The sequence below is a fragment of the Mirounga angustirostris genome, unplaced genomic scaffold, assembly GCF_029215605.1.
Source record: "Mirounga angustirostris isolate CCGP_5_RB_7025 unplaced genomic scaffold, mMirAng1.0.hap1 SCAF_2, whole genome shotgun sequence".
In the NCBI taxonomy this organism is placed as follows: Eukaryota; Metazoa; Chordata; class Mammalia; order Carnivora; family Phocidae; genus Mirounga; species Mirounga angustirostris.
Genome location: NW_026991710.1, coordinates 13,679,666 through 13,707,607, shown reverse-complemented (window position 1 = coordinate 13,707,607; position 27,942 = coordinate 13,679,666). Strand labels below are relative to the sequence as shown.

Sequence of the window (27,942 nt, the reverse complement as noted above, 5' to 3'; positions counted from 1 at the left end):
ACCAGAGCCCAGGATTTAAGTCAAGGAAGGTCTCTCGGTTGTGGTGAGTGAAGTGAGGAAGCAAGGCATGCAAATATTACAATGAAGAGCATTGCAGGCAGTGGAACTGCCAGTGCAAAGGCCCTGGGGCAGGTGCATGCTTGTTGTTTGGGGAGGGTGAGACCAAGAGTCCAGATCTGGACATGTTGCAGTTTGAGAAGCTTATTAAGCACCCAAGTGATATCTGGAGGACAGTTGGATATTCAAGTCCAGACTTCAGAGTAAAGCTTGAAAATAGATTAAATTTGTTTGTCATCAGTATTCATAGAACTATATGAGACGCTAGTGAGAGAGAGATGGAGAGTGAGAGAGAGAAGTCCAAGGACTAAAGTGTGGGGCAGAAGAGCAGGTGGTTTGAGCAGAAGAGACTAAGAAGGGGCAGCTGGTGAGGGAGGAGGAAACCCAGGAGAGAAGACTGCATGCAGGAGGGAGTGACCAGATATTTCCAGTCCTGTAGGGAGGCTCAGTTAGCTAAAGCCCAAGGAGTGACCACTGGATTTGGCAACACGGAAGTCATCATTGGCCTTGACGTTGGTGACCTTTAATAGACAGTATAGTACCTGGAAGGGCAACCAAAACAATTTCATGCCAGGTTGAGAGGGAATGGGAGCCCCATGCCCCATCCTCCAGCCTCAGCTCTGCCCCTTCTGAACTCTGTGGGCCCCAGGGACATGTCCCAAGGTCTCTGGAGAACACGTTGAAAACCACAGATGTAACCAACCCCTTTGTTTTACAGTTGATGAAGTTCTGGGCCAGAAAAGGGAAGAGACTGGCTCAAGGCCATGCAACTACTTAGTGGAAACTCCAGGCTGCAATTTATCATTATTTAATGAGATTTGCCAGTGAAGACATCTGTTCCTAGCCTGTCTTATTATAGTGTGTTCCATAGACAATGGTTACTGTAACACGTAGACAAATCAAAAGAAGAATGTCTTTTTCACCTTTTGTCTCTGTGGAAAGGGGAGAATGATAACATGAACAAATTCAATTCATAGAAAACTCCTAGCCTCAGTGTTCACTCATGGTTTCCATATTCTCCTCCTACCACACCCCGCTTCTCAACACGTATGGTCATTCAGTAGGTTCCATGTTTTCTGATCCTATGTCCTGAGATGTCACAGGCTGCCATCTTAAAATGGGCATCGTAATAATAGCAGTTGTTCACACGGACCAGTAGCTGTTGCTAGCAGTGTTCTCTGATCCTCATAGCAACCCCAGGGTCAGACCGCCTGATTGCATGTCCCATTTCCACCACTCACTGATGGTGGGACCCTGGACAGGTTACCTACCATCTCTGTGCTTGAGTTTCATCAGCTGTGTGAAGTGCTTGGTCAATGGAAGACAGGATACAGGGATACGGGCTCCTAAGCCAGGCACTGTACTAGACGTTGAATCGTCCCAGGCCTTATCATGCCAGGCCTGTGGACTGTGCACCAGTTGTGGATCGCTGGGGACTCTTTCTCCTCTGCTCTCTGGTTTGATAAGCCTGGGTTGAATCAGGGAAGTGTACTCAGTCTCACCTTGCAACTGTTTTTGCCTTAGGATCCATGCTTGAAGCTGAATGAACCTCAGAACCTGCCCAGAGGAGAAGAGTATCAGGATAAGTTAGCAGCTGAGGAAGGAACCAGCAGTGATGAAGAAGAAAGGTACAGGAGGACATGCAGCCTTGCAAGCACTCCAGTGCATGAGGACTCAGATCTGGAAGGATTCATTCATTCATTCATTCATTCATTCATTCATTCATTCATTCATCAAGTGTTTATCACTGCCCCTTGCATCACACTTAGGAAGGGAACAGATGTGTTTTGTATGTTCTCAGTACAGCTGTGGGCTTAATGCAACTTATCTTATTCCATTGTTACATCAACCTAGAAGAGGCATTTTATAGATTAAGAACTGAAACTCAAAGAGGTTAGTAAACCTGCCCAAAACTCAGGCCTGGACTGGCCCCAGATCTCTTCTAAGTTTTCTTTAACTAGGGGAAATGGGGGAGCTTTGTCACTGATGGGAGATGCCCCATCTCTGTCATCTATATTAGTCAGCTTTTGCTGCTGTAATAAACATTCCCAAAATATCAGCGATTCTTAACTCCTAGGTCAGCTACCTGTATCTTGGCTCCTGCCTGAGGGTCAGGTGTTATTGCCCACCAAACTGTGGGTAAAGTTCGAGTCCTGTCCATATGCTTGCTCATTCTGGGACTGAGACTGAGATATTAGCCCCTATCTAGAGCATGTTGTTGTCATGGTAAAGAGAAGACTCTCAAAAGAGCTGATGAAAATATGCAGTGACTCTTAAAGCCTACACTCAGAACTGCATCCTCTCATTTCTAGTCATATTCTATTGGCCAAAGCAAGTCACTTGACCAAAATTACCACTGGACAGAGAAGAATATGCTGTCCACATGTCCTGTAGTCAGCTCTGGCTGCTGTAACAAAATACCACAGATTGTGTGGCCTAAACAACAGAAATTTGTTTCTCCTAGTTCTGGAGGCTGGGAAGTCCAAGGACAAGGTGCTGGTCCACTCAATTTCCTGGTGAGAACTCTGCTCCTGGCTTTCAGATGGCCATCCTCTTTCTGTGTCCGCACATGGCAAGGGGGGTTGGGGGGTGGGAAAGAGAAAGGGTGGTAGGGGAGAGGTCTCTTTCATGTCTCTTGTTGTAAGGGCACTAATCTTACCACGAGGACTCCACCCTCATGGCCTAATCACCACAGCCCCATCTCCTAATATCATTACATTGAGCAATAGGTTTCAACATATGAATTGGGGGAGGGGGGCATAAACATTCAGATCACAGCCTTGGGGAAGCAGGGTATATACCCCTAAACCAGACCACAGCCTACAGCCCAGTGAACTCCCAGCTACTAATACTTCCACCGAATCCTCAAGATTTTGCCTCAGGATCTATGAGGCACATAAAAACAGCAGTGAAGGAGGACAGACTCTGGAGTCAGGTCTCCAGGTTAAATCCTTACTACTGGCAGCCACAAACCTTGTCCTGTTTATAACTCACATTTCCAGAGAGAAAGAGAGAGTCTTTTTCCTGAAATTATGACAGAAATTTCTCTAAGGTGCCCAGCTTGGGTCACATGTCAATCCCTGAGCCAATCACTCCGGCCACAAAGATGGAGTGCTCTGACTGGCCAGCATTTGTGACACATCCTCCCCTGGGCCCGTCTGAGGATGAGGGCAGAGTGAGCTGCACCTGAACTCTGTGGACTAAAAAGAATCACATGGAAAAAGGAAAAGTTTTCCCAGGGAGAGGATGCTGGGCAGACCAACGGCAGGTGGAGATCACAACAGCCTTGTCTTTTTCTCCCGCAGTGGCTGTATCAGTAAGGGGTTGTCCTCAACTACAGAAGCAAAAAGGGAGGGGCTCTGGAGGTCACTCCCACAGGGGTTTTGGTGTGAATAGAAGAGCTAAGCAGTGACAGGGAAGGACTAGAAAGGTTGCCTGAGTTCTAAGGTCAGTAGTTGTAGAAGAGAACAAATGCAGTGGCTCTTTGGGGGCAGGGTTGCATATTTAGTGGTTAGCCTCCTGGGGAATGCTGGTCAGGACACTGGACTTTTTGGCATGGTGGCTCTAAAAAGGGATGTGGCTTTTCCATGTGTTCAAGGCCAACTTCAGAAGAGCAGGTTAAGATCAGCTTTAATGGGCAGGGATGGGGGACATTAGGAAAGTCAGCTGCTTAGTGATGGGTGGCAGGATGAAATTGGCTGCTTAGGAAGAGGTGAGGAAATTTGAGGCAGTAGAATGGGGTCAGAGAGAGAAATCCCATTAGTGGTGTTCCAGGGAGTAATGATAGTGATGAAAATAATAATAAATATTTATTGAATGCTGAAGTGTGATAAGAACATTAAAACGATTAGTCCATTTAATCTTCAATACGCAGATACTATTATTGAAGTGCCTCGCTTTAAAGATGGAGAAAACAGAGGAACAGGGAGATCAAGTAACTTACCCAAGGTTACACTGCTAGTATATGGTAGGACTGGATGAGTGTCTTTGACGCCAGAATCACAGTTTTAGCTACATCTCAATTTAGGGCAGCTGAGTTGTGCAAAATGGAGAGCCACAGGTCTTCCACCTTTCCAGTGTCACTTGATCCTTTAATAGTCAGTAATAAGAACTGAAGCTTGCACTTCCAGCAATGTGCTTCCAGTCTGGCTCGAGTTCCTCTTTCTGTAAACAGCTATAAAACCAGACAAAACATATGAATGCACTCTTGAGTAATGGGGCAACATGCAGAGGACTGTGTTCTCGAGAAGGGAAACATGAGTCGAATCCCACCATCACCCACACTTGCCCCCGCTTTTCTGCCTGGGGGAAGCTGCCCACTGCAGAAAAGGAAATAGGGGTGCCTGGGTGGCTCAGATGGTTAAGCGTCTGCCTTCGGCTCAGGTCATGATCCCAGGATCCTGGGATCGAGCCCCGCATCGGGCTCCTGGCTAAGCGGGGAGCCTGCTTCTCCCTCTGCCTCTGCCTCTCCCCCTGCTCATGCTCTCTCTCTATCTCTGTGTCTCAAATTAATAAATAAAATCTTTAAAAAAAAAAAAAGAAAAGGAGATAGAGTCAAGCTGAGCTGAGAAGGCAGACACCAGAGCTGAGGGCTGCTAAAGTGGCTGGAATGTGTAAGGTAGAGTACTGGAAGAGATGGTCCTAGGACAGAAATCTGTAAGAGGAGTTGCCATAGGTCCTTGGCCAAGGGCTTGAGAGAACATACAAGATGATGCTCCATGGGGCTTGATGTGTGTTGCTGCTGTGGTGCTGAGTAAATGAAAAATCCCAGAGGGCGTGCTGTGCTGGGAGATGGTGCGTTCCCAGCTCACCCAGGATAGAGGAACCTTCCCAGGCAATACAGGCCTTCAGTGGAGACCTCAAGGAGGTCACACTTCATGGGTAAGAAACACATCCTATAGGCTAAAGGCCATACCCTAGAACAGAAGACAACATTGAAATGCACCTGCTCTAACAAAAGACAAACTCAAACCCGAAAGGATCAGAAAAGGCCTTCTGTAGTTTAGATGCTTGGCAGAATAAAAATCAACCATAATCTAGACTCTCTATTATCCACCTATATTATATTATATTATCCACAATATGCATCATACAATGAAAACATCATGAGAATGCAAAGAAGCAGAAAAATGTGACCTGTAATCAAGAAAGAATATCAGCCAATAGAAACAAACCCTCAAATGACCTTGATGTTGGAATTAGCAGACAAGGACTTTGGAACAATTATAAGAGCTATGTTCAAGGACATAAAGGAGAGACGGTTATAATCAGTGAACATATAGGGAATTCAGCAGAGAAACAAAAACCTTGAAACAAAGGGAAATTCTGAAATTGTAAAGTACAGTATTCAAAATGGAAGTCTCATTGGTGTGTTTAATAGCAAACTGGAGACCATGGAAGAAAAAATAATCACTTGAAGACAGATTAACAGAAACTGTCTTATCCAGAGAATGAAGGGAAAAAAAATTTAATGGAGAGATCCTCAGTGACACATGGGAAGAAATCAAATGGTCTAACATGCATGTAAGTTGGAGCCAAGGAGGAAGAAGAGAAAGGAATATAAGAGCAGAACTCCATGAAACAGAAAATAGGCTAATAAAAAATTAAGAAAACCAAAAATTAGTTCCAGAAAATTATATCTATAACTATGACAAAATGAATATTTAATCAAAACATTCTCTAAAGGAGAACTCCAGTCTCAGTTGATGTCATCAGTGAATTTTATCAACTATATTATGTTATTTTCAAAGATTTATTTATTTATTTGAGAGAGAGAGAGAGCATGACAGGGGGAGGGGCAAAGGGGGAGAGAGAGAGAGAGAGAGAATCCCAAGCAGACTCCCTGCTGAGTGCAGAGCCTGATGTGGGCTCCATCCCAGGACCTTACGATCATAACCTGAGCTGAAATTGGGGGAGTTGGATGCTTAACCTACTGAGCCACCCAGGCGCCCCTTATCAACTATTTTAAAGAAGAAATAATAGTAATCTTACACAAGCTTTTTCAGAAAAAAGAGTGTAGAATACCCCTCAATTTGTTTTTTGAGATCAGCATAACTGATACCAAAACCCAATGAAGACATTTAAAAGAAAAGAAAATAACAAACGAATATTCCTCAAGAATGCAAAATCCTCCACAAAATATTTGAAAATCAAATCAAAAGATATATAAAAAGGATAATACATCATGATCACGTAGGATTTCCCCGGGAATGTGTGGTGGTTTAACATGTGAATAGCATTCATGTGAATTCACCACTTTAAAAAATAAAGAGAAAAAGTAAATAATCATCTCAGTAGATGCAGAAAAGCATTCCAAAAAAAGTTAACATCCTTTTATGATAAAAAAAAAAATCCTTGAATAGAAAGGAAGTTCTCAACCTGAAAAAGATAATCTATGATAAACTACAGCAAACATACTTACTGGTGAAATGTTGAACACTTTCTTCCTAAGATTGGGAACAAGGCAAACATTCTGCTCTCACTACTTAACACTGTCCTGGCCTGTCCTATAAAGCAAGAAAAAGAGCTACAAATGAGAAAAAAAGAGTAAAAATGTCTTTATTTACAGACAGAATGATCATGATTGAAATACTCAAAGTTGTTACGATGTTAATCTATTCTAAGTTGAACTATGGATTCAGTTCAATCCCAAACACAATCCTAACAGCCTTATTTGTAGAAAGAAATAAGCTGTTTTGAGTATTGATGTGGAAAAACAAAGGACTTAGAAAAAGAAAAAAAAGAACCTTGAAGAGCAAAGTTGGAGGACTCAGGCTACCTGATTTCAAGACATTATGAAGCTAGAATAATACAGATCATGTGGTATCAATGTGCAGATAGACAAATCGATCAATGAAAAATAATGGAGTGTTCAGAAACAGACCCACGCAAAGATGTTAGATTCATTTTTGTTAGAAGTGCCAAGCAAGGGCGCCTGGGTGGTTCAGTCGTTAAGCGTCTGCCTTTGGCTCAGGTCATGATCCCAGGGTCCTGGGATCGAGTCCCACATCGGGCTTCCCCCCCTGCTTGTGTTCCTGCTCTCGCTATGTCTCTCTCTGTTAAATAAATAAAATCTTAAAAAAAAAAAAAAAAAAAAAAAAGAAGTGCCAAGCAATTCAATGGGGATAGGAAAAGTTTTTCAACAAATGGTGTTGGAACTGTATGAACATATGAAAAAAATGAATTTCTACTCTTACTTCATCCCATGTACAACAACTAACTTAAATATATACTGTAAAACTATAAAGCATAGCAGAGCCTCTTTGCAATTTGGGGGTAAACAGTGATTTTTTAGGACATGAAAGCACTAATCATCCAAGAAAAAAGTTGATAAATCGGTCTTCATCAAAATTAAAATATCTGCTCATTAAAAAAAATATTACTGGGGTGCCTGGGTGGCTCAGTTGGTTGGGTGACTGCCTTCGGCTCAGGTCATGATCCTGGAGTCCCTGGATCGAGTCCCGCATTGGGCTCCCTGCTCGGCAGGGGGTCTGCTTCTCCCTCTGACCCTCCCCCCTCTCATGTGCTCTCTCTCTCTCAAAAAATAAATAAAAATCTTTAAAAAAAAAAATACTACTGGGGCGCCTGGGTGGCTCAGATGGTTAAGCGTCTGCCTTCAGCTCAGGTCATGATCCCGGGGTCCTGGGATCGAGTCCCGCATCGGGCTCCTTGCTTGGTGGGAGGCCTGCTTCTCCCTCTGCCTCTGCCTCTCTCTCTCTCTCTGACTCTCATGAATAAATAAATAAAACATTATAAAAAAATACTACTAAGAAAATGAATAGACAAGTCACAGTCTGGGAGAAGTTATCCAGTCTCTATCCACAGTATATAAAGAATTGTTATAAACCAATAATAGAAAAGACAAATATAGTTTTAAATGGACAAAATGCTTGAACACACTTGCAAAAAAATAATGAATGGCACATAAGGACATGAATACGCACTTCACATCAGAGTCAACAGGGAAATGCAACTTAAAATTACAGAGATACCATTTCCTACCCCTCTGAAAGACTAAAATTAAGAGTACTAAAAACACAAAATGTTGGCGATGATGTGGAGCAACTGAAACTCTCATACATTGCTGGTGGGAGCGCAACATGGTGCAACCGCCTCAGAAAACCATTTGATGGTTTTGTAAAAAGTTAAGCATACACTGGGGCACTGGGCGGCACAGTTATGCGTCTGACTCTTGGTTTTGGCTCAGGATGTATCGCACCATCGTGAGATTGAGCCTTGCCCTGGGCTCCGTGCTCAGCGTGCAGTCAGCTTGAGTTTCCCTCTCCTTCTCCCTCTGCCCCTCCCCCCACCGCACATGCTCTTAATCTCTCTCTCTCTCAAATAAATAAATAAATCTTAAAAAAAAAAATAGTTAAGCATAGGAAGAAAACGCCACGGACGTTCCGGCAATCTCTGCAGAGATGCCCACTGCGTGGCATCCTTTTACATCTCTACACGGAGCAAATACTTAAAATCCCCATCTCAACCAGTTATTTTTGAATTTCTCAGCTGGTTCGAAAGTTCAGCATTAAGTAAGAGAGGGTCTCCTCTAAAGGCCTCCATGAGCATCTGTCCTGAATACAGAAACTACTGCAGCTTTAAACCAGCATCTTCTCGTTTGTGCTATCTCCGTAAAGGCTGTGTGCGATCCTGTTGTGTATTCCTGGGACAGCCGGTCAAAGAAAGGCATGAGCCTGCTTTGAAAAGTGTCAAGTACTGTATTAAAGTAAAACATTATTATTTCATTATTTTTTTTTCATCTGCTGGAAGAGTTATGAAATTAGACCAGAGAGGCCTCTTTTTCAGGGCCCCCAAGGGCCCCATAAGTAACTCCAAGCTCTCAGTCATTCTAACAGCCAGTCGTTTATTAAGCATCCACCAAAACCATTGGGCTCCAGCTGAATCCTGATTGTATCCCAGGTGCAGTAACACTTAGAGCTGTGTGTCAGGTTACTTTCTTAAATCCAAGGAAGACACTTCTCACCCCGCTCCCTGCCATGGGAGCTCCCCTCTCATGTCGGTCCCGGCCCTGGATCTTTTGTGATTTTGGCCTCTCTATCTTCAAAGGATTGAAGTGCCCCTCAAGGAGGGAGGTGACCTGCAACCTCCATTGAACTTTTTGCTGAAGGAGAAGGCACCTGAAATCCAGCGTCTGCAGGAGGAGTGGCAAAGCCAGAAGGCCAGATTGCAGGCCCAGGTAGGACAGCCGTGGTGGGGAGGTGCCCTCATGCTGGGTGGAACCCAGCCTCCTCCTCCTCTTTCCAGACAACACTGGAATACATACAGGGCCTGATTCGTGTCCAGGCTGGGGAGGGCATTCCAGGTCAGGGCAAGGTGGGATTCTTAGTTCTATATATTCATTCATTTATTTAATACTTCCTGTGGCTCATGCGCACCTCCTATGAGCCAGGAACCTTCTTGGGATACATCAATGAACAAACCAAAGCAAAGTCCTGCATTACAGTGCTTACATTATATTATAGCAGAGGAAGTGGGAACAGACCCGAAATACTAGACATGAGAAATAAGTAAAGCACATAGTATATTAGAGGATGATCAGATTTCAGGAAAAAGAAAAAAACAGAACAAGGTCAAAAGGATTGAGAGGCTGTCTGGTGATGGGGAGTGGGTGTAATACTCAATGGGGTTGTCAGGGAAGACTTAGTGGTCCCCTCTTCAATGTGTCTTGGATGGCTTGCATCCCAACCCTCCTGCCCCTCTCACCTGGCATTCATGGCTCTAGCTGAGAAGACCTCAGAAGACCGGCCATCCAGGTTTTTCAAGTTTCCAGCCCTCCCCCCTCAGAGTTCCCACAGATAGAGGAGGCTTGGCTGGGTTGAGGAGATGTTCAGAGCACTTACTTGTTTTCAAGCCCCCCAGGAAGGGAAGGGGGAGGGGAGAGGGCGCAGCCTGAGGGCAGGATGCCGTGGGGGGCAGGTCTCACAGATGCAGCAGGCTCTGGAGCAGTGCGCCAACAGCTACAGGGAGGACCTGCAGGAGCTCAAGCAACTCTCCGACCACGAAAGGGAGAAGCTGCAGCACGAGCTCCAGGAGACCATTCAGCAGAACCAGGCCGTGAAAGCCCAGCTCGAGGCCTCCCACCAGCGGGCCCTGTGCACGCTTGAGAAGGCCAAAAATCAAGAACTCAAGGTAAGGGGGAGAATTATGAAGCCCACTATTTCCTGAGCATTTGCCATGCAAGCACCTGTGTTGCACTAGAGGGGGTGCCTTTTGTACAGGATCTCTAGTCCCCACGGGAATCTTACGGGGTCATTATTATCACATTCCCTTCTTCCAGATGAGGAAAAAGGCTCAGAGAGATTCAGTAACTTGCTCAGGGTCACACATCTAATAAGTGGCCAAGGAAGGATTCGTGCTTAGGTCTGTTAGGCTTCTAGTACTGCTTCTCCCTATTTGCATGTGACCTTGATAACATAAGAACAACCTTCTTTATGAGTTGGGCAGTGTAAGGCATGATGCATGCTGGGAAGTCAGACTCACCTGGGAGATGAAAACAGACAGCGCAGCTTGGAAAGTTGAGATGAGGTGGTCAGGGGCACAACGACGTGTAATCCGGCAGGAGCATGTTTCATCCATCTCCTACCTTCTACATTCCCAGAAGACCTTCACTCCTCCTCTCTCAGGAGCTGGGGCTCCCACTACGACTGTCACAGACAACACACTGTCTTCCTTGGTCATGGTAGTCTTCACGCTCTAACTAATGACTTCCTTATATGATCAGATCTACCACGTGAACCTGCTTGGGGCCAAGAACGATCTGTGTTTGTTCGGACCCTGAATCTCCTCCTAGTTCAGGATAGCTGCTTAGAAAATGGTCTCACTGGGGCGCCTGGGTGGCTCAGTTGGTTAAGCGACTGCCTTCGGCTCAGGTCATGATCCTGGAGTCCCGGGATCGAGTCCCGCATCGGGCTCCCTGCTCGGCGGGGAGTCTGCTTCTCCCTCTGACCCTCCCCCCTCTCATGCTCGCTCTCTCTCAAATAAATAAATAAATAATATATAAAAAAAATAAAAATAAAAAAATAATAAAAAAAAAAGAAAGAAAATGGTCTCACTGAATTACAGCCGCAAGTTTAATTTCCCCTTTTGTACACTGGGGATATTGATACCTGCCTCTTTGAGATGTCCATGAATAAATGGAAAAAATGGATTTCTGGTTTAAGGTGGCAGAATAAAGGCTTTTGAATCCTTTCCTACTGGAAACCACCCAGGAAACAATAAGGAAAACACAAAGCAGAAGTATACTCCTATTCCAGATAAGGCAGGAGGCCTCTCTGCCCTTAAGCCACGCTACATGAGGACAGGACAGAAATGGGGAAATAGTATGTGGCCTTGCAGAGTGGAGAAGCTCGAACCAAAGTGCCTGCAGAGCAAGAAGAACAAGAACCAAGCAGATTCCATGGCAGAGCTCAGAAAGGCTCAGGGATTAGAGGTAACAGTTATCATGGAGGCAAGAGTGAGATGAGGAATATGATTGACCTAGAACTTCAGATTCCCAGCTCAGCCAGCACAGGCAAGCAATTAGCTGTCCCTTATTTAAAGACAAGAGATGTTGGGAGGAAATTGCTGGGTTAACTGAGCCAGAGAGACTCTGAATTTGGAAATATGATTCACAGAGGCTGGGATGAGGCTTGGGTCTGAGAACAGGTTCAGGTGAAAATTTGTATACTGAGCTATTCGGTGGACCACGGTCACCTCTGTCTGGTCCCCAGAAGTGCATTCTCCTGCTCAGCTCCAGAAGGCAAGCAGCTAGACTTAGACTCCCTACATAGGAGACTGGAGAACCTTCTCTGGGGAAATTAAACCATCCTAGAGAAAAGGCCTGTAGATTCTCACATTTGTGGGCTTCCAGTAAAATTGAGGGTTGGCCATCTGGTCATCCTCCAGAGGAGCATGGCACACAACGGACCCCCTTTCAAGTAGCCCTCAGTGCTCCATCTTCAATATGAAAGTGCAGCAAAAGATTACTAAACTTTTTATGGAAGCCTCTTACATGGAAGTTGGAATCCAAGATAACTGAGGGAAAGAACAGCCTCAGAGGAAATGGCTAATGCAGTCAGCAGAAAAAGAGCTTCGATGAGAATTGATCTCCTCAGAATTAAAAGATGATGTTTGCATCCATGAAAGAAGAACAACATGCTATTTGTAAAGGAGGGGCAATTAGCGTAAGGAAGAGCTCTTTAGATAAAAAAATATGATCACAGGATTTCTAAAAATCAGGAAATGAGTTGAAATGTAAAAAATGAAGAAACCTTCCAGAAAGCAAAAATAAAAAGACAGTGAAATGGGTGGCGGGAGAGAAGGAACAAGAAGAGTAAAGACATGCCTGGGAGGCTCATATTGAACAATTGGGAGTTCCAGAAAGAGATAATGGAGGGGAGGGTATTTTCAAAGAAATAATGAAATCCTTACTACATGAGAAAGACACCTACCAAAGCTCAGCTTGAAATTTCAGGACACCAAGGAAACAGAAGAAATTCCAAAAGCTCCCAATGAGGAAAAGTGATTCCAGACACAAAGTACTTGAATCAGAATGTCATGGGACACCTCTTGGGCAGCAATATGATACTGGAAGCCAATGCGTAATTCTGAGAAATTCCACTGCAACTATTCCTCAGTGCAAGAACTGAATACAAATATCGACCGGCATATGAAATATTAGGAAATTTGCCTTCTGTTCTCAATTTACTGCCTCTCACCTCCCAAGTCACTCTTCCGTGCCTGCCGGGCAGTAATGATGACCCAGATTCCTGAAGCATTGCTCCTTCGCAGGGAGCACAATGTTAAGCTTCGTCAATAGAGGGAGCTGGAGGCACCTTGTAGGAGGAAAGAGGCTGCTTCTCTTCCGGGTTCTGGTGGCTGTGTTTTTGCTTTGTTTCTGGCTTCAGTTGCGCAGGTGAACAGTGACATGGCTGTGTGAGGACATCCGGTGCTCCTCTGCCCCAGTAACATCACAGTGACCCCACAACCCCCCACGACCCTGGCCCAGACCCAGTGACTGTTTTCCTGTGGCCGGCACGGCTCACCCTGACTCTCCCTGGGATCCTGCCCATTGGCCACCGTTGCCTGCAGCCCAGAGATTTGTTTCCTGCAAGCCTCCTGAGACCAATACCGTCGTCTGCTCTGGCCCTCACACCTGCATGGGCGCCCCCATTGCCTCTGAGCATCACCCACCTGTGGCTCATCTGTACCGCGGAGGGTTGTTCCTGCTCGAGCAGTAACTGTGGACCAGCGTTGGCCAGGGCAGCCCAGGGAGCTTCTCCACCAGTGAGCTACCACCATACCTTCTCCGACAAGGTCTGGATCCCAAACTGGGGAAGGGTTCCCCCCTTCCAGGTTGTCCTCGTCTTGGGTGCTCTCTCCCAGCCTCAGGACACCCTGGAGTTCTCTAGAGTTACTCTAGAGTTACTCTCCTGTCATAGCGCAGTAACTTTTTATATTGAGCTCCTACTTAAATTACTGTGTGGTTTCTGTCTCCTGTTGGACCCAGACTGGTATGTCTTCCAGGTGCTTTTCCTTAGGAAGTTCCTTGAAGAGCGCCCCACCCAAACAAGGGAGCAAGCCAAGGATGCGGGAATAAAAGGGATCTAGGATAGAGGAATCCAGGGAAGGAGAAGGAAAAGGAAGGAGTCCAGCTATGCCACTGGCCGAGACAACAGCTCAGTCCAGGCTGGAACAAGAGGACTGAGGTCTCAGAAGAGCAGCTCTAGGGGAAAATAAAACTGTTGGATTCTCTGATCCATTTGGCCATGTGGAAAGTTGCACTGAAAGTGTTTCACACACACACACACACTTACACACAAATGTTTTACAAAGCTTTTAGATGTTGTAGGAAGACTTAGCCAAATATTCAAAGAAAGCTAAGCAAATCTTTAAAAAACTGCAGCAAGTTATTAATGCAAGGAAAAACAAAAAGTTGTATGGGTAGGCATTAATCATAATAGTCTATTTTGCTCAGGAGTGAAGTATATGTACTCATAATAACAAAAATGTTGAATATATTTCACTATATTAAAAAAGTAATATAATGATATGTGAGGAGTGGAAGGGGGAGAGTGTATGAGACCTAAAATCCTCATCTACCCAGATGGGAAGATAATTCTCAATCTTGAAAATAACCAAGACAGGGGTGCCTGGGTGGCTCAGTTGGTTGAGCGACTGCCTTTGGCTCAGGTCATGATCCTGGAGTCCCGGGATTGAGTCCCACATTGGGCTCCCTGCTCAGCAGGGAATCTGCTTCTCCCTCTGACCCTCCCCCCTCTCATGTGCGCTCTCTCTCTCTCTCTCATTCTCTCTCTCAAATAAATAAATAAATAAAATCTTTAAAAAAAAAAAGAAAAGAAAAGAAAATAACCAAGACAGCAGAATTCTAGCCTGTTACTGGTGGCAAATACCAGAAGAAACAACTGGAAGCCTTGTTAGTGTCTGCTTCCAGAGAACAGAGTGCAGAGAGAGGGAAAAGGAGGGCTCCTAGGTGCTGTTTTCCTCTCTTTTAATACTATTTAGCCCTTTATACTATATGCATGCATTGCCCTGATAAACATATACAATAAGCTTTAGGGAAAAAAAAAGAAAAAAAGAAATGAAATAATGCATGTGGACTACTTGGTGTTTAATAGGTATTCAAAAATATGAGTTCTCTTTCTTCTTTTATTCTCTTAAATCTTTTTCCAATTTGGCTTGCAATTTACAACAGCTCTGGTTGATGAGATCCCAGGTTGCTAGGTGGTGGGTAATGCTGGCCTTTGTGTTCTCCTGAGCTTTACCCATCCGGGCTGCAGACCTGGATCCCAGACCCAAGGCAGAGGAAGCAGGGAGACGTGGCCCACCTGTGGGGGTGGAGTTCGAGGGGCTTCCCTGGGTGGGAGGAAGGAGCATGTGAGCTCTGGCCACGGGAGAGGGGGAGAGTGCTCTGCCCATCCCGGATACCTTGCAGGTCTTAGCTCCAGTCCCTGGAGACCCTACAGATTCAGGGGATCCTTGTTGCTGGCTCAGGTCTGATGATTCCAAAGTGACACCAAAGAATCAAGTTCCAATTCTAATTAGAAATAGATGTATAGTCATCCTCGTACAGGATAGTGAGGAGGAGTGGGATGCGTGGGTTCAAATCCTGGGTCTGCCACTTATAAGGTGTGGGCTCAGGCAATCACTCAGCTTCTTTGTGCCTCAGATTCCTCATTTATAAGATAATAGCTAATAGGACTATTGAGAGCATCAAAAGAGATAATACATGTAAAGTACTTAGAACCCTATGTGGCTGAGTAAGAGCTTGTCTTTGTCCATTCAGGCTGCTGTAACAGAATTACCACGGACTGAGCAGCTTGGAAACAACAGAAATTTATTCCCCACCGTTCTGGAGGCTGCAGGTGCAAGACCAAAGCACCAGCTGGTCTGGTGTCTGTTGAGAGCTCACTCCCTAGTTCATAGACACCCACCTCTCTATAACCTCACGTGGAAGAAGGGGCAGGGGAGCTTTCGCGAACCTCCTGTACAAGAGCACTGATTCATGAGAACTCCACCATCCTGACCTCATCACCCCCCAAAAGCCCCATTCCTGATACCATCCTATGGGGGATCAGGTTTCAATATATGACTTTGGGGGGTGGGGGGACGTAAACATCCAGTCCATAGCAGAGCTCCATTTTTAGAAGATGCGCTGTTACTGCTCACACGTTGATCCCGCACTCATTTATAGAGCGGCTACCACAAGTTACCATGGTGCTGAGCTCCAGAGACACCAGGATGATGAACACACTCTCGTCTTTCTGGACCGCACCTCCAGGGGGAAAGGCGACCACTCAGACAGGGGACAGTTGGGGAGCACAGGGGAAGGAGACTTTACCCAGGATGGGGCATGGAGCGTGCGATACTGTGATTTCTAAAAAGAAATATTATTTGGTCTCAGTCTCATTTCTGACACAGGGCTCCTAAAACTCTTGGAATTTCCTAAGTGATGAGAGCAGCCAAAGTGTCTTTTGTTATGTTAATGAGGTGGCTTTGGGACCCCACCTGAGGATGAGGGGGCTGATTGCCAGGGGAACCAACCTTATGATTTGAGGGTTGAAACTTTCAGTCCCATCCCTGACCTCTGGGGAGGGGAGAGGGGCTGGAGATGCCTCAATCACCAATGGCCAATGATCTAATTAATCATGTTTAGGTAATGAAGCCTCTTAGAAACCCCTAAGCAGAGGCCTCAGAGAACTTGCAGGTGGGCACCGCCACACACCACAAGGGTGACATGCCCCAATTCCACGGGGACAAAAGCTCCTGTGACCTCTTCCTGCATATCTCTTCATCTGGCCGTTGATTCATATCCTTTAATATCCTTTGTCACAAATCGATAACATAGTAAGTAAACGGGTTTCCTGAGTTCCGTGAGCCACTCTAACAAATCAATTGAGGGGTCATGGGACCCTCTGACTTAAAGCCAGTTGGTCAGAAGCACAGGTAACGACCTAGTCTTGCAGTTGGCATCTGAGACGGAGGGCAGTCTTGTGGGACTGAGCTCTCACGCTGTGGGATGCTCTCTCCAGGCAGTGTCAGGATTGAGCTGAACTGTAGGACACTCAGCTGGTGTCCAAGCATTGCTTGTTGGTGTTGGGAATCCTCCTCCCAGCCCCCCCCCACACACACCTACATTGTAATTGGTGTCATTACCTTTGAAGAGAGACACGGTGAACCTGGGCCTTTTAGGAGGCTTTAAAACAACCACAACACAAGCAGAGTAAACCTCCCATAGGTTTACTGGAGCCATTCACCAGGGATGCATGTCTGGTTTGATGTAAACCCTGGGTGCTCAACTTTGCATAGTCCTCACTACTAGGGGCTGCTGGGTGAGAAAGCAGGCAGTGCTGATCTGAATCTTATGCTGTCCCCAGGGACTGAGGGGCCGGTTGAGAGAGTTTGGCCCCATCTTCTGTAAAACCTTAGCTCGGACCGCTTCATTCCCATTTCCCTTGGGATAAAAATGTCACCACCTGGAGTTCTCCGAGCCTTGCAGCAAGCACAAGAGGAAGAAATATTGGAGAGTCTGAAAAGGAGGAGGCTCTTCTGTCTGATGAAATAAACCCAGCACAGTTTGACTGAGTTTCCCATGGGAGGAGTAAAACGGATTCCAGTTTTTAGGGAGCAGTAGAGTCAAAGGTGCAAGTAAGCATCTAAAAGCATCACTGTGTTCAGTTAGCTCTCTGGGGTTTGGGGCAGGGGGGTGCTCAGTGCTCCCCAACTGGAGCCTCCTGCCTTTGGTGAAACCCCATTTCTCATTGTTCCCAGAGGCTGCATGGGGAGTGGAGAGCGCTTGGGCCCACGACCCCGCTGCCCAGGGTTGCAATCCTGCCCCCACCTTTACCTGTCTTCAGTCAGCTCACTTCCCTGCAGCTGGCTGGTAAAAAGAGGGAGGGAGATGATGCTTCCTTCATCTTTCCTGTGTGACCTTGGGAAAACTAGTTCATCTCCCCCAGCCTCAATTTCCTCATCTAAAAGATGGGCTGTGTCTTTTTAATTTATTTTTATTATTTATTTATTTTATTTTATTGAGAGAGAGTGTGTGCATGCACACAGGGCAGGGGTGGGGGAAGGTCCAGAGAGAGAAGGAGAGAGAGAGAATCCTAAGAAGCACCCGCCACACTGAGTGCTGAGCCTAAAGTAGGGTTTGATCTCTCAACCCTGAGATCATGATCTGAGCAGAAAGCAAGAGTCAGACACTTAACCCATTAAACCACCCAGGTGCCCCAAGATGGGCTCGGTCTTAACTGGAACTCTTTGCCCGGAAACTGTATTAGTTCCCTATTGGCACTCTAACAAAATACCACAAACTTGGTGACTGAACACATCACAGATTTATTATCTGACGGTTCTGGAGGCAGAAGTCCTAAAGTCAAGGTGTTGGCAGGACAGGGTTCCTTCTAAAAGCTCAAGGGGTGGATCTGTTTTCTTGCCTTTTCTGGCTTCTAGAGGCTGCCTGCATTCCTTGGCTCCTGGCCCCTTCCTGCATCATTGAAGCCAAGAGTGTAGCATGTAACATCTTCAGATAGCCCTCTCTCTTCCTCTCCCTCTCCCCAGCACCCTCCCTACTCCTCCTCCCTTCCACCATGCTTCCATCAGCACCTCGCCTCCAACTGGCTGTCCTGCCTCCCTCTTATAAGGACCTCTGTGACTACATTGAACCGCCCAGATAATTTAGGATAATCTCCCATTTCAGGATTCTTAACTTAATTACACCCACAAAACTCCTTTTACCAAGGAAAGTAACATATTCACAGGTCCCAGGGATTCCCACACGGACATCTTGGGGACCATTATTGTTTTGACCCCCAGAAACCAACTTGAGCTAGCTTAGGCAGTGAAGAAATTTCTATTAAAGTTTACACAGCTGCTCATAGAACCCGCTTTGGGTGTTTGACATATAAGAGACCTTCAATAAATGGATGTTGCAAAAAAGAATGACTGACTGAATGAAATAATCATAAATGAAGTAAGAAAAGAATAATAAGTGAACCTAAGGGCAAAGACACAGCCAGTTCTGGGGGCCAGACTAGACCAGAGACTGAAAAAGCTGTAGGGACCCCTTCTTCTGTCATTCCTGTTCTGCTCCTCACAGACAGTTCTCTCCACCTCTCTGGTCCTGGGGCAGGTGTAAGATGATCACCTCACTCCTCCTGAGTGTGTTAAAACTGGAGCCAACCAGTCAGTGTCTGTCTGTCTGTCCGTCTCTTTCCTGCTCTCTCTCTCCCTGGCCTCCTAACATCAAATTCCCAATGACTGGCTCAGCTTGGACCAGTGTCCACTCTGGTCTAATCAGCTGTGGATTGGGGTTAGGTTCACATGGTACAAAATGGCTGCTGGGGCCAAGCCATCACCATCATCTCAGACAGGTCATTCTCAGTAGCCTAATAAGCCCTCCACTGAGGAGTGGTGAGTGCTAAGCTGGCCCTGGCGCAGAGGGGGAACTTGGCAGAGGGGACAGGTCTTCCTCCATGCCCACTCTCTCCCACTTTCACCCACAGGCCACAGAGGAGCGCTTGAGGAAGGAATCCAGCCACAGCCTCCAGATCCAGCACCAGGCACACCGGCTGGAGCTCCAGGCCTTGGAAGAAAAGGCCCAGCAGGAGCTCCAAGGGGAGCTCGAGAGGATGCAGGCTCAGCAGGCTCTGCTGTTAGGTAAACAGCCAGCCGGCCCTGGGAGGGCCTAGCTACCGGCAGGGTCCACACGTGGAGACCAGGGGCAAGATGGGGCCCACGGGTCTGGAGGCACGCAGGCCAGGGTGACTATCCTGGCTCTGCCACCCGCTAGCTGGGAGACCTGGGGTGGGGGTGGGGGGTCACTGTCGGTCTCAGTTTCCTTTTCTAGAAAATGGAGTCACCATTGCCCCTACCTCATAGGGGCGGTGCGTGGATGTGATGAGCTATTAAATGGAAAGTGGCTAGCATATGACAGGAGCCTGGTGGCTGTAGACTGCAGGACAGGTTTTCAGCTCTCCGAAGGCAGGGCGTTCGTATGACACACTTCCTAAGTCAAATGGCGAAAAGCGAAGAAGCGATTACCATTAATTTAAATGAAACACTGGAGCGTTCCCAGACGCCCAAAGTCACCTCTCCTAGGCTTTCCTGATGCGCACGGACGCGCGCAGTAGATGGAGGCCAAGCCCAGGCGCCCCCGGACGCCCGCAGAGCTCGGGGGCTCCACCTTGAGAGGCTGGGTGTGATTCCCGGGGAAGGCGCTGGGGGCGCCACTCTCGCGGCCCGGCGTGCGCGCCGCTTCTCGACCGCTGGCTGGCTGCAAACCCCGCAAAGAATGCTGTTTTCCCTTTTCGCCTTTTTATGTAAAAACGAAAGTCTTCGGATTTCTCTAGATTCGGGAAAATAGGTTCTAATGTAGGTCTTTTTTAAAAGCAAAGCGGTGTAAGGCGAACTTTCAAAAGGTGGAGGCATCTGTATTATCAGCATGAGTCAGTGTAAGCCAGATCTCTGAGCCTTCGTGAGATGTTCATGGCCTTGCCTCAACCTCTCATTTCCATTCTGAAGATTTCTGAAGATCTGGGGGACTTAGGCCTCCAGGCTCCTGCACTTTCCTCTGCTTCCTTTGCCCGCCCCCACATCATCCTCAGCCCGAAACTCACCTCCTCTTCAGACATCCAAAAACAGTCACACACAGCATTCTGGAAGTTACCAGAAGCAGTAAAGATCTCCGGAGCCAAACTGTTTGGGCTTGAAGCCCAGCTCCAACACTCACAAGTTGCCTGACTTTGGGCAAGTTACTTAACTGCTCCGTGCCTCAGTTGCTCATCTGTAAAATGGGAATAATAACAGCATCCACCTGGTATGCTGCAAATGCTATGCAGATGTTCACTGTTATCATTATTACCATATTCCCACATTGCATGGCTGACCCTAGAAGCCTCTTTCTGGTTTTGTAGATCATCTTTTCCCTCATTTTCTCCTTTATTTTCATCTCCCGTCTCGCTCTTAAGAGCAAGACAAATGTCTCTCATTTCATGTCTAGCATTAAAGACCAAATTGGCCTTATTAAAAATTTTTTTTTTTCAAACCCAGACAGGGTTTTCCTTAAGAGAATTTTGGGAAAGAGTATTTTCTTTATCTCCGTTAAGTGCGTACGATCTACCTGCCATTTGGTTGCGCTTTCATTAGATAGCATGTCCTGCAGACTGTACATCAGCACGTCAGCTCTGCCCGTTTCTGGAGGAAGTGATGTGGGGAGCAGGCAGGAGAGAGAGAGAGTCCCACTGATTACCCAGTTAACATCCAAGTGGGAAATGCTAGAGTTGGCATCATCTGAAGAAGACGGATTACACAAGATAAAACCCAGGTGGTGCCATATGTCTCAGATACAGGACAAGATTCAGATCATGTTGAACACCCCTGGTGATTCCAGCACCCAACAGCAGCTGTCCCTACGGCCACTTCCCTGGCCCCTCTGATCCCACAGCAGCCTGGTCCTCTCCTGGACAAAAGAATCAGGAGAGAGCCTGGGTACATGCTGGGATTCTCAACACAGCCCCAGGAGAAAGGGGCTCTGGGAACTCTGTAATGATGATAGCAAGTCGTCGGCTTTGTGGGTGGTATTGGGGCGGGGGGAGCACCTACCATGACAGGGTGATTAAAGTAGACATTCCTGGTCCCAGTGACTGCGATTTCACTGTCTGTGTGAGACACACTTGACCTGCAGGGTAGGTCAGTGTGTGAGGCGCAGGGAGTGTCCATCAGATTACCTGATCCACTGGGGTGGGGACCCGGCCATGCTGGATGGATAGGTGGAATGGTAGAAGGACGGAAGGGCAGGTGGATGTGTGGATGGATGGATGGGCTGATGGATAGATGGGCAGGTGGATGTGTAGAGAGGTGGAGTGGTTGGATGGATGGGTAGATGGGTGGATGGGTGGAGGGAGGGAGGGAGGGAGAAGGGGAGGGAAGGGAATGTACGACAGAAGAGGAAGGGGTAATAAATGAACCCACTCTATGCTTTGCTAAAGGGTTTTATTGCATATATTTTTGTGATAAAGGATTTCAAAATATTGAGTTGGGTTTGGACTTTTTAAAGAAAATAGGCTATAGAAATCACTGTATTAAAATCCTAGTGGGGAGGAAAGATAACCAAGTAAATTTTTCAACATATCATCAGAATAACTAAGCTTTGCTGTGTTTAATATACTATAACTTTCAGAGCAGCTTAGTAAATTTATGGGAAATCCTTTGCAATGGATACACTTTTACAATGTCATCAATTTCCACTCTAAACATCACTTGTTTACTTTACAAGTATATGTTGAACACTTGCTCTGTACTAAGGCCTCTACGCATCTCATGGCTTATGGAATGATTGGAACAATGTTTCAGAAATAATTTGCAGTAACAAAAATAGAGTCTCAAAAAGTCCATACAGAAAAGCAGAGTATCAAATTTACTAGCACTTGAAAATGATCTTCTCTTTAAAAACCCATAGCTCTTCCTTCTCCAGAGTCCCTCAGGCAGGAGCTCTCAGAGCAGCGGGCTGCCTGCTCTGAGCACCAGAAGGACCTGGAGGTGCTGCAGGCAGAGCTGAGGACTCTGGGCAGCGTGGGCAGGCGGCAGGCGATCGCCCAGTGCCCAGGGGACAGCGAGGACCACACCGCCGCTGCCGAGGTCAGCGCCCCCACTCGGCCCACACAGCCCCCCTCTTGCAGCGTCAAGGCTGCAGGGAGAAAGTCACAAAGAAGGGGCTCCGGGTGCTCATCATTCCCTTCTGAAATGGGGAAGCCCCTTCTTCCACAGTCCTGGGAGATCCTGGATGGGCCTGCAGGCTCCCATTCTGAAAAGCAAAACAAAAACAAAAACACCAAGTTTTAAGTGCTGCATGTCATTTTAAATTCAGATGCAGTAGCATTTCAGAATGGCGTTGCCAGGATCAGCCCGTCAGGGTTACTCCTTCAAATCTGCAGAGAATGCCTCAGAACGCCTCTCCAGACAGACTCCCTGCCTCGACCTCCCTGTTCCCGTCAGTGGGAGCTGCAAGGTTCAACACCAACTCTCTTCGAACTTCCTAGTCAGACTTGGCCCCTCAGCCCCTTCCTTGTACATCCATAGCCCCACCTGGCCGGCAGCACAGTGACCCCCTAACAGCCCAGACCCCCCCCCCCCCCCCCCCGCCGGAACCCACCGTGTACCATTCCGTGTCAGGTATGCATCTGTACAAAGGCTTCAGTGACTCCCTCCCGCTATCAGAACGACCTCCAGATGCCCGGCAATGACAAGCCTTCACCCCACGGGCCACACTTTGTATCTTCAGCCGTATCCCCCTCTGCTCTAAACGTGGGCCCTGCCTCCTGCCCCTGGGCCTTTGCATGTGTCCGCTCCCTGCTTGGGATGCCTTCCTCCCTCCTCGGTGCCCAGCTCACCCTCGGGGCCAGGAGTTTCCCCTCCAATTTGAGTATATGTGCTGCTGATGCGAGCTCTAGGGGGCTCCCTTCCACACCTGCGATCCCACCAGTCCCTGAGCTCCCAGAGCATTTCCTATCATAGTTCAGCTGGCCCTAGTGTCTACTTCATGGTCCAGTTAGGCAGCCGTCATGTCATGGATGTTCTTCATGGATGTTCTCAACCGGACCAGGAGTCTTTTGAGAACCAGGCCGGTCTGCCTTATTTCATCTCCACCCTCACTCTCCGCACTTGGCACAAAGTCTGTGGATGCTGATGATTAGTTGGTGTCCCAGCCCTGCTGAAGATCCCGGGGACACGGGGATCGTTCACTTGAGATTTTGCCAGTACTGAGCACCTGAAGACGATTTGTGTTTAATGAGGAATATTAAATGATGAATCACAGGGAGCTCAGCCCAGTCAGTAAAGTGTAGCAGAGGGAAGACAGAATGTTTTCCATTAAGTGTTCTAGATTGGTGGGAGCCACCCATACGTATGGAAGGGGGCAGGGGAAATGTGGGATTGTGACATCTGCGATGACAAGCTCCCTGAGTGCCGTGGATAGAGAACCCCGGGATCTCTGGGTGGATGAGATGATACCTGGCCGGCCACCAGGTGCCTGCCCTCCCCTTCACCTCATTGGAGGGAAGCCCTGAACCCTCTGGGAGGAACAGCAAGGCCTCAGAGGAAAACCCACACAAAGAAGAAATGTGGGAGTATTAGCAAGGAGGAACAGCCCCAGGCAGTAGGACCAAAAGAGAGAAGGGAAGGGCACCCCATAAAGGGGTGCATCCTTACATGGCCCCCACTGCAGGGAAGTGGTGTCCCACCTGCTGGGATCTTCTGAGGGGCCCTGTGAAATAATTGTCTTTGTCCCCCTGTCCAGAGGGGGATGCTTTATTCATCAGGCTCTCCCATTAGTCAAGGGTGGCCCCACAGGACCTTAACCAAGCTCTTCCCCGCTATACATATCGGAGTGCCCGGCGCCCATGTGCCCACGGGTGTCTCAGGCACACGCAAGCCCTAGGGCAGGAAGCAGGAAGTGTAAGGCGTGGGCCACAGATGCTCTCTGTGCCAAGCTGCTCAGTCCTCGTGTGCAATGAGCAAATGCAGAAACCTTCAGGCATGTTTGAGCGGCCTTGAAAACCGAAGCATTCACTAAGCAGGGGTTAACTCTGACCCCATTTAATTTGGACATAGATCTTCGAATTTCTCTCTGAACCCCTGGCGTTCAAGCGTCACTGCATTTAGCAAGCATTTATTTAGCACCTACTGGCTGTCAGCCACGGCGCCAGGAGCCAGAGGACTGGAAAACTGGAGGGGAGATGGTGCCTTCCGGGGACCGCTCCTGGGCTAGTGGAGGAAACCAGCATCAAACAAAGGAGCGCCCTGCCGGGTAATCTCGCCACAGCCGGGATTCGGATTCGGTGATGGCAGAGAGGAGAAAGCTGATCGCTTCTTCCCCGAAGCAGTGCTGTTTAGGTGGGACGGGCGCTCTGGGTAGAGTCTCAGAAGGCAAGGAAGTCTGAAAAACGGGCGGGGTGTTTGGCTGTTTTTATTTTTTGTTTTTTAAGATTTTATTTATTTATTTATTTGACCGAGAGCACAAGTAGGCAGAGAGGCAGGCAGAGAGAGAGAGGGAGAAGCAGGCTCCCCACCGAGCAGAGATCCCAATGCGGGGCGCGATGACCTGAGTCGGAGGCAGCCGCTGAACCAACTGAGCCACCCAGGCGCCCCTGGCTGGTTTTGATTTAAGCCAAGTTCTTGGCCCACCGACCTTACCGAACTTCGTGAGGGGCCAGATGCGGGAAAACCTGGAGCCTGGCTGTGAGCTCCTGAATCTGGAGCTGGAGGCTGGGCCGCGCACGGTCCCCGGCTTTGCGCGGCACGTCTGGGGCCCTCTGCGCCTCGTCCGCCTTGGCGCCCCCTGAAAACACCTCTCCTGGGTCCTTTCTCCCCAGGACGGGGGCGGTCCGGGCCAGGCCGGCTCCCCGGAGGGCGCCGCGGAGCCGAGTCCGAGCGAGGCGTGCGGCCTCTGGGAGGAGAACTCGCAGCTCAAGGACGCGGTGCAGCGGCTGCGGGCCGAGGTGGAACAGCACCAGCAGGAGGCGCTGCAGCTCCGCGACCAGCGCAGGTGGGTCTCCAGGCCGCGGAGCTCCCCGCCCTCCCTCGTTCCCTCCACTGCTCCTTAGAGAGCCTCTGAAACCTAAGCACCTCCCCCCCAGGCTCCTCCCATCTCCCCAAAGGAAAGACTCCCTAATGCTAGCACTTCACTGATGTCACTCCAGACCCACGAAAAGTATTCTAGGCTCGACACTGCAGAGGATTCGCCCTGGACTAGAAGACGGAACCCCTATTTCCCTACAAATCAAGGAATTTGTGGAATCAGACCTAACCATACCGAAAGCATCTTCAAAAGCAGCCATAGGGAGACAGGGCGATGGAATAGTTCAAACAGTGCTGGGTGCTCTTTAACTAGCTGTGTGAGCTCCTGAGAGTCAGCTAACTTCCCCAGGACGGTGCCCTGGGCTGCAAGTGGAGGTAAGACCACCAACTCTCAGGGCTGTCGTGGAATGCAGTGAAATGTAAGCAAGATTTTGCACCGGCCCTGGCCCAGAGGAAGCCCTTGGTAAGCCGTGGGGGTTACTGTTATTACCGAACCCAAGCTGGATAGCTCCTTATCAGTCCTGAATTCACAGCTCTTTCACCCCCTTGCTGGAAAGTTTATACCTACAAATGGAATGCTGGGGTAGGAGGTGCTGAGAAGGGGTCCCACAAGCAGGGTATATCCTGGACCCCACAACTAGAGAGCCTAGGTCTTCTTCCCAGTGTCCTGACCCCACATTCATATAACCACTCCCCCAGACTGTCTCCCCAACCCAGCCACCCAGCAGAGGGTGGAGAATCCCCAGTGCCCACGAGGTTCAGTCCTCAGAGCCCAGGGAAGCCCAGCTGAGCGTCCATCCACCCGCAGGCTGCTGGAGGAGGATCAGCAAGCCCAGCGGGCCCGGGAGGTGGAGAAGCTACGCCAGGAACACCGGAAGGAGATGCAGGCCATGGTGGCAGATTTCAGCAGTGCTCAGGCCCGGCTCCAGGCCCGGCTGGCTGCCCTGGAAACTGAGTAAGTGAGGCCTGGGGCCCCAGGTTGGGAGGGGCTAGTCGACGTACATTTTATTAGGGTAACCAGCTCATCCCAGTGTGCCTGGGACTCTCCCAGTTTTGAAACTGCAAGTCCCGAGTTCCAAGAAGCACCTCAGTCCTGGGCACATGGGGAGAGTTGGTCACCCCTCCCTTTGGGAGCCTACCTTCTCTTTGTGTAGGGCACTGGGAATCTGTGAGGAATGAGCACTGCCTTGTGGGCTTGGTTTGACCCTCACATTGGGAAGAAATCAGAAGGATCAAGGCCACTTTTTTCATGAACATTTGCCCCCTTCTCACATGCCTCATCTCATTTATCTTCCCAGCAGTCCTTCAGGGTGGAAACTGTTACTCCCCCGGAGAGATAAAGGAACCGAGGGGCCTTGTGCACGTTCACATGCCTTCACTGATTCAGTCAACAGATGTTTATTAAGAGCCTATTGTGTGCCCTGCCCTGTTTTAGGCTCTGGAGTTAGAGCCGGGAACTAAACAATGACTATGCTCTCATAGAGCTCACAAATGCTACATGGGAATTTAGACAGAAAGAAGCAAATAAATATTTGACTTCCTATCAGGTAGCGAAAGGTAGAAGAAAAACAGGATCTATGTCTAGGGAGTGGCAAGGGTGGGCCAGGAAGGCCTCTCTAAGGAGGTGACACTTAAGCACGAGCAGGTGGGGGAGTGAGAGAGCCATCTAGAGGAAGAGCATTCCCAGCAGAGACAACGGCAAGTGCAATGGCCCTGGGGCCTGCTTCACATGCCTGAACAGCCAGGACTAAGTGAGAGGGTGAGTGGTAGGAATTGAGGGTGGTGGGGTAGCTGGGAGGGATGAAGGAGACCCCGCACTAAACAGGAAGGAGTTTGGATGTGTTCAGAGTGCACTGGAAAGCCACTGCAAGGCTTTGAGCAGGAGTGACATGGTCTGATTTATCTTTTAACGGGGTCACTCTGGCTGCTGCGAGGAGAAGAGACTTGCGGGGGGCAGTCAGGGTTAGCAGCAGGGAGACCAGTTGGAAGGCGACAGGTGAAGCCATTTGCCCAAGGTCAAGCAGCACTGAATCTAAATGTCACCTGTCTGACCCTTAGCTTTCGCTCTTTAAAAAGTGTTCTCCACTGTCTCCAATACAAAGCAAATCATCCAAAATCCAGAGTGGAAGGTTTTATGGGCTACCATCTAATGGGCACTTACCATATGCCATTATCTCACTGAATCCTCACAACCACCTGGTTTCATGCCCATTTTAAAGAAGAGGGAACTGAAGGTCACAGGGAAAGGCTATGGCCAAGGTCACATAGCTAGAAAAAGGCAGAGTAGGGATCAGATCCCGCCACCTCACCCCAAAGTCCTGGCCTCTTATCAGCTACAGTTCATAGGTCACGTGCAGCCGTAACCCTCCCCCCACCATGAGGAGAGTTCTTTCTCTCCAGCTTCATGTTGAAGGGGCTGGGGGTACCAGCTGCCCCGCTGCTCTGCCGGAGAACCGGCGCATGCCGCGCTCCATCTCGGCCAGCAGATGGCGCCAGAGCCACGTCGGCATTAGCCTAGTGGTGGCGGCGACAACGCTGAGCTTGAGGGGGGAGCATTATTCCGCGGAGGCCTTTGTCCAGTGACATCCCTGGTTCCTGACGCTTCACTGAGGGCAGCGTGCGTATCATACACAGGCCCCGCAGCTTCGGGGGAAGTGGCAAAGGTCAGACTGGGAGCTGGGGTCCTGGGCTCCACCCGGAGCTCTGCAGCCAACTCAGTGGGTGGCCCCGGGCAAGCTCCCAGGGCCTCGGTTTCCCCTTTCGTGAATAGAGAGATTAGCTGTCCAGGCTACG

The 27,942-nt window shown here is 48.4% G+C and overlaps 1 protein-coding gene and 1 long non-coding RNA gene across 7 annotated transcripts in view; one reads left to right on the top strand and one right to left on the bottom strand.

Annotated features, from left to right (window-relative positions):
• Positions 1-27,942, top strand: part of FAM184B (family with sequence similarity 184 member B) — a 141,758-nt gene that overhangs the window by 109,010 nt on the left and 4,806 nt on the right. For 5 of the 6 annotated variants that reach the window (XR_010409313.1, XR_010409312.1, XR_010409314.1 and 2 more), the window contains exons 8-14: positions 1,582-1,685; positions 9,124-9,253; positions 9,994-10,206; positions 19,080-19,233; positions 22,034-22,212; positions 24,945-25,117; positions 25,958-26,104. Coding sequence is in view for 3 of the 6 variants with exons in the window: in XM_064584326.1 (XP_064440396.1) it covers positions 1,582-1,685; positions 9,124-9,253; positions 9,994-10,206; positions 19,080-19,233; positions 22,034-22,212; positions 24,945-25,117; positions 25,958-26,104 (1,100 nt within the window). In the remaining 3 variants the exon portion in view is untranslated. The remainder of the gene's footprint in view (positions 1-1,581; positions 1,686-9,123; positions 9,254-9,993; positions 10,207-19,079; positions 19,234-22,033; positions 22,213-24,944; positions 25,118-25,957; positions 26,105-27,942) is intronic. The other variant, XM_045881420.3, reaches the window with a different exon arrangement.
• Positions 227-4,132, bottom strand: LOC135363575 (uncharacterized). Its single transcript, XR_010409315.1, has 3 exons — positions 4,001-4,132; positions 1,329-1,614; positions 227-599 (listed from the first exon to the last, which is right to left on the bottom strand). It is a non-coding gene; the product is annotated as an uncharacterized LOC135363575 (long non-coding RNA).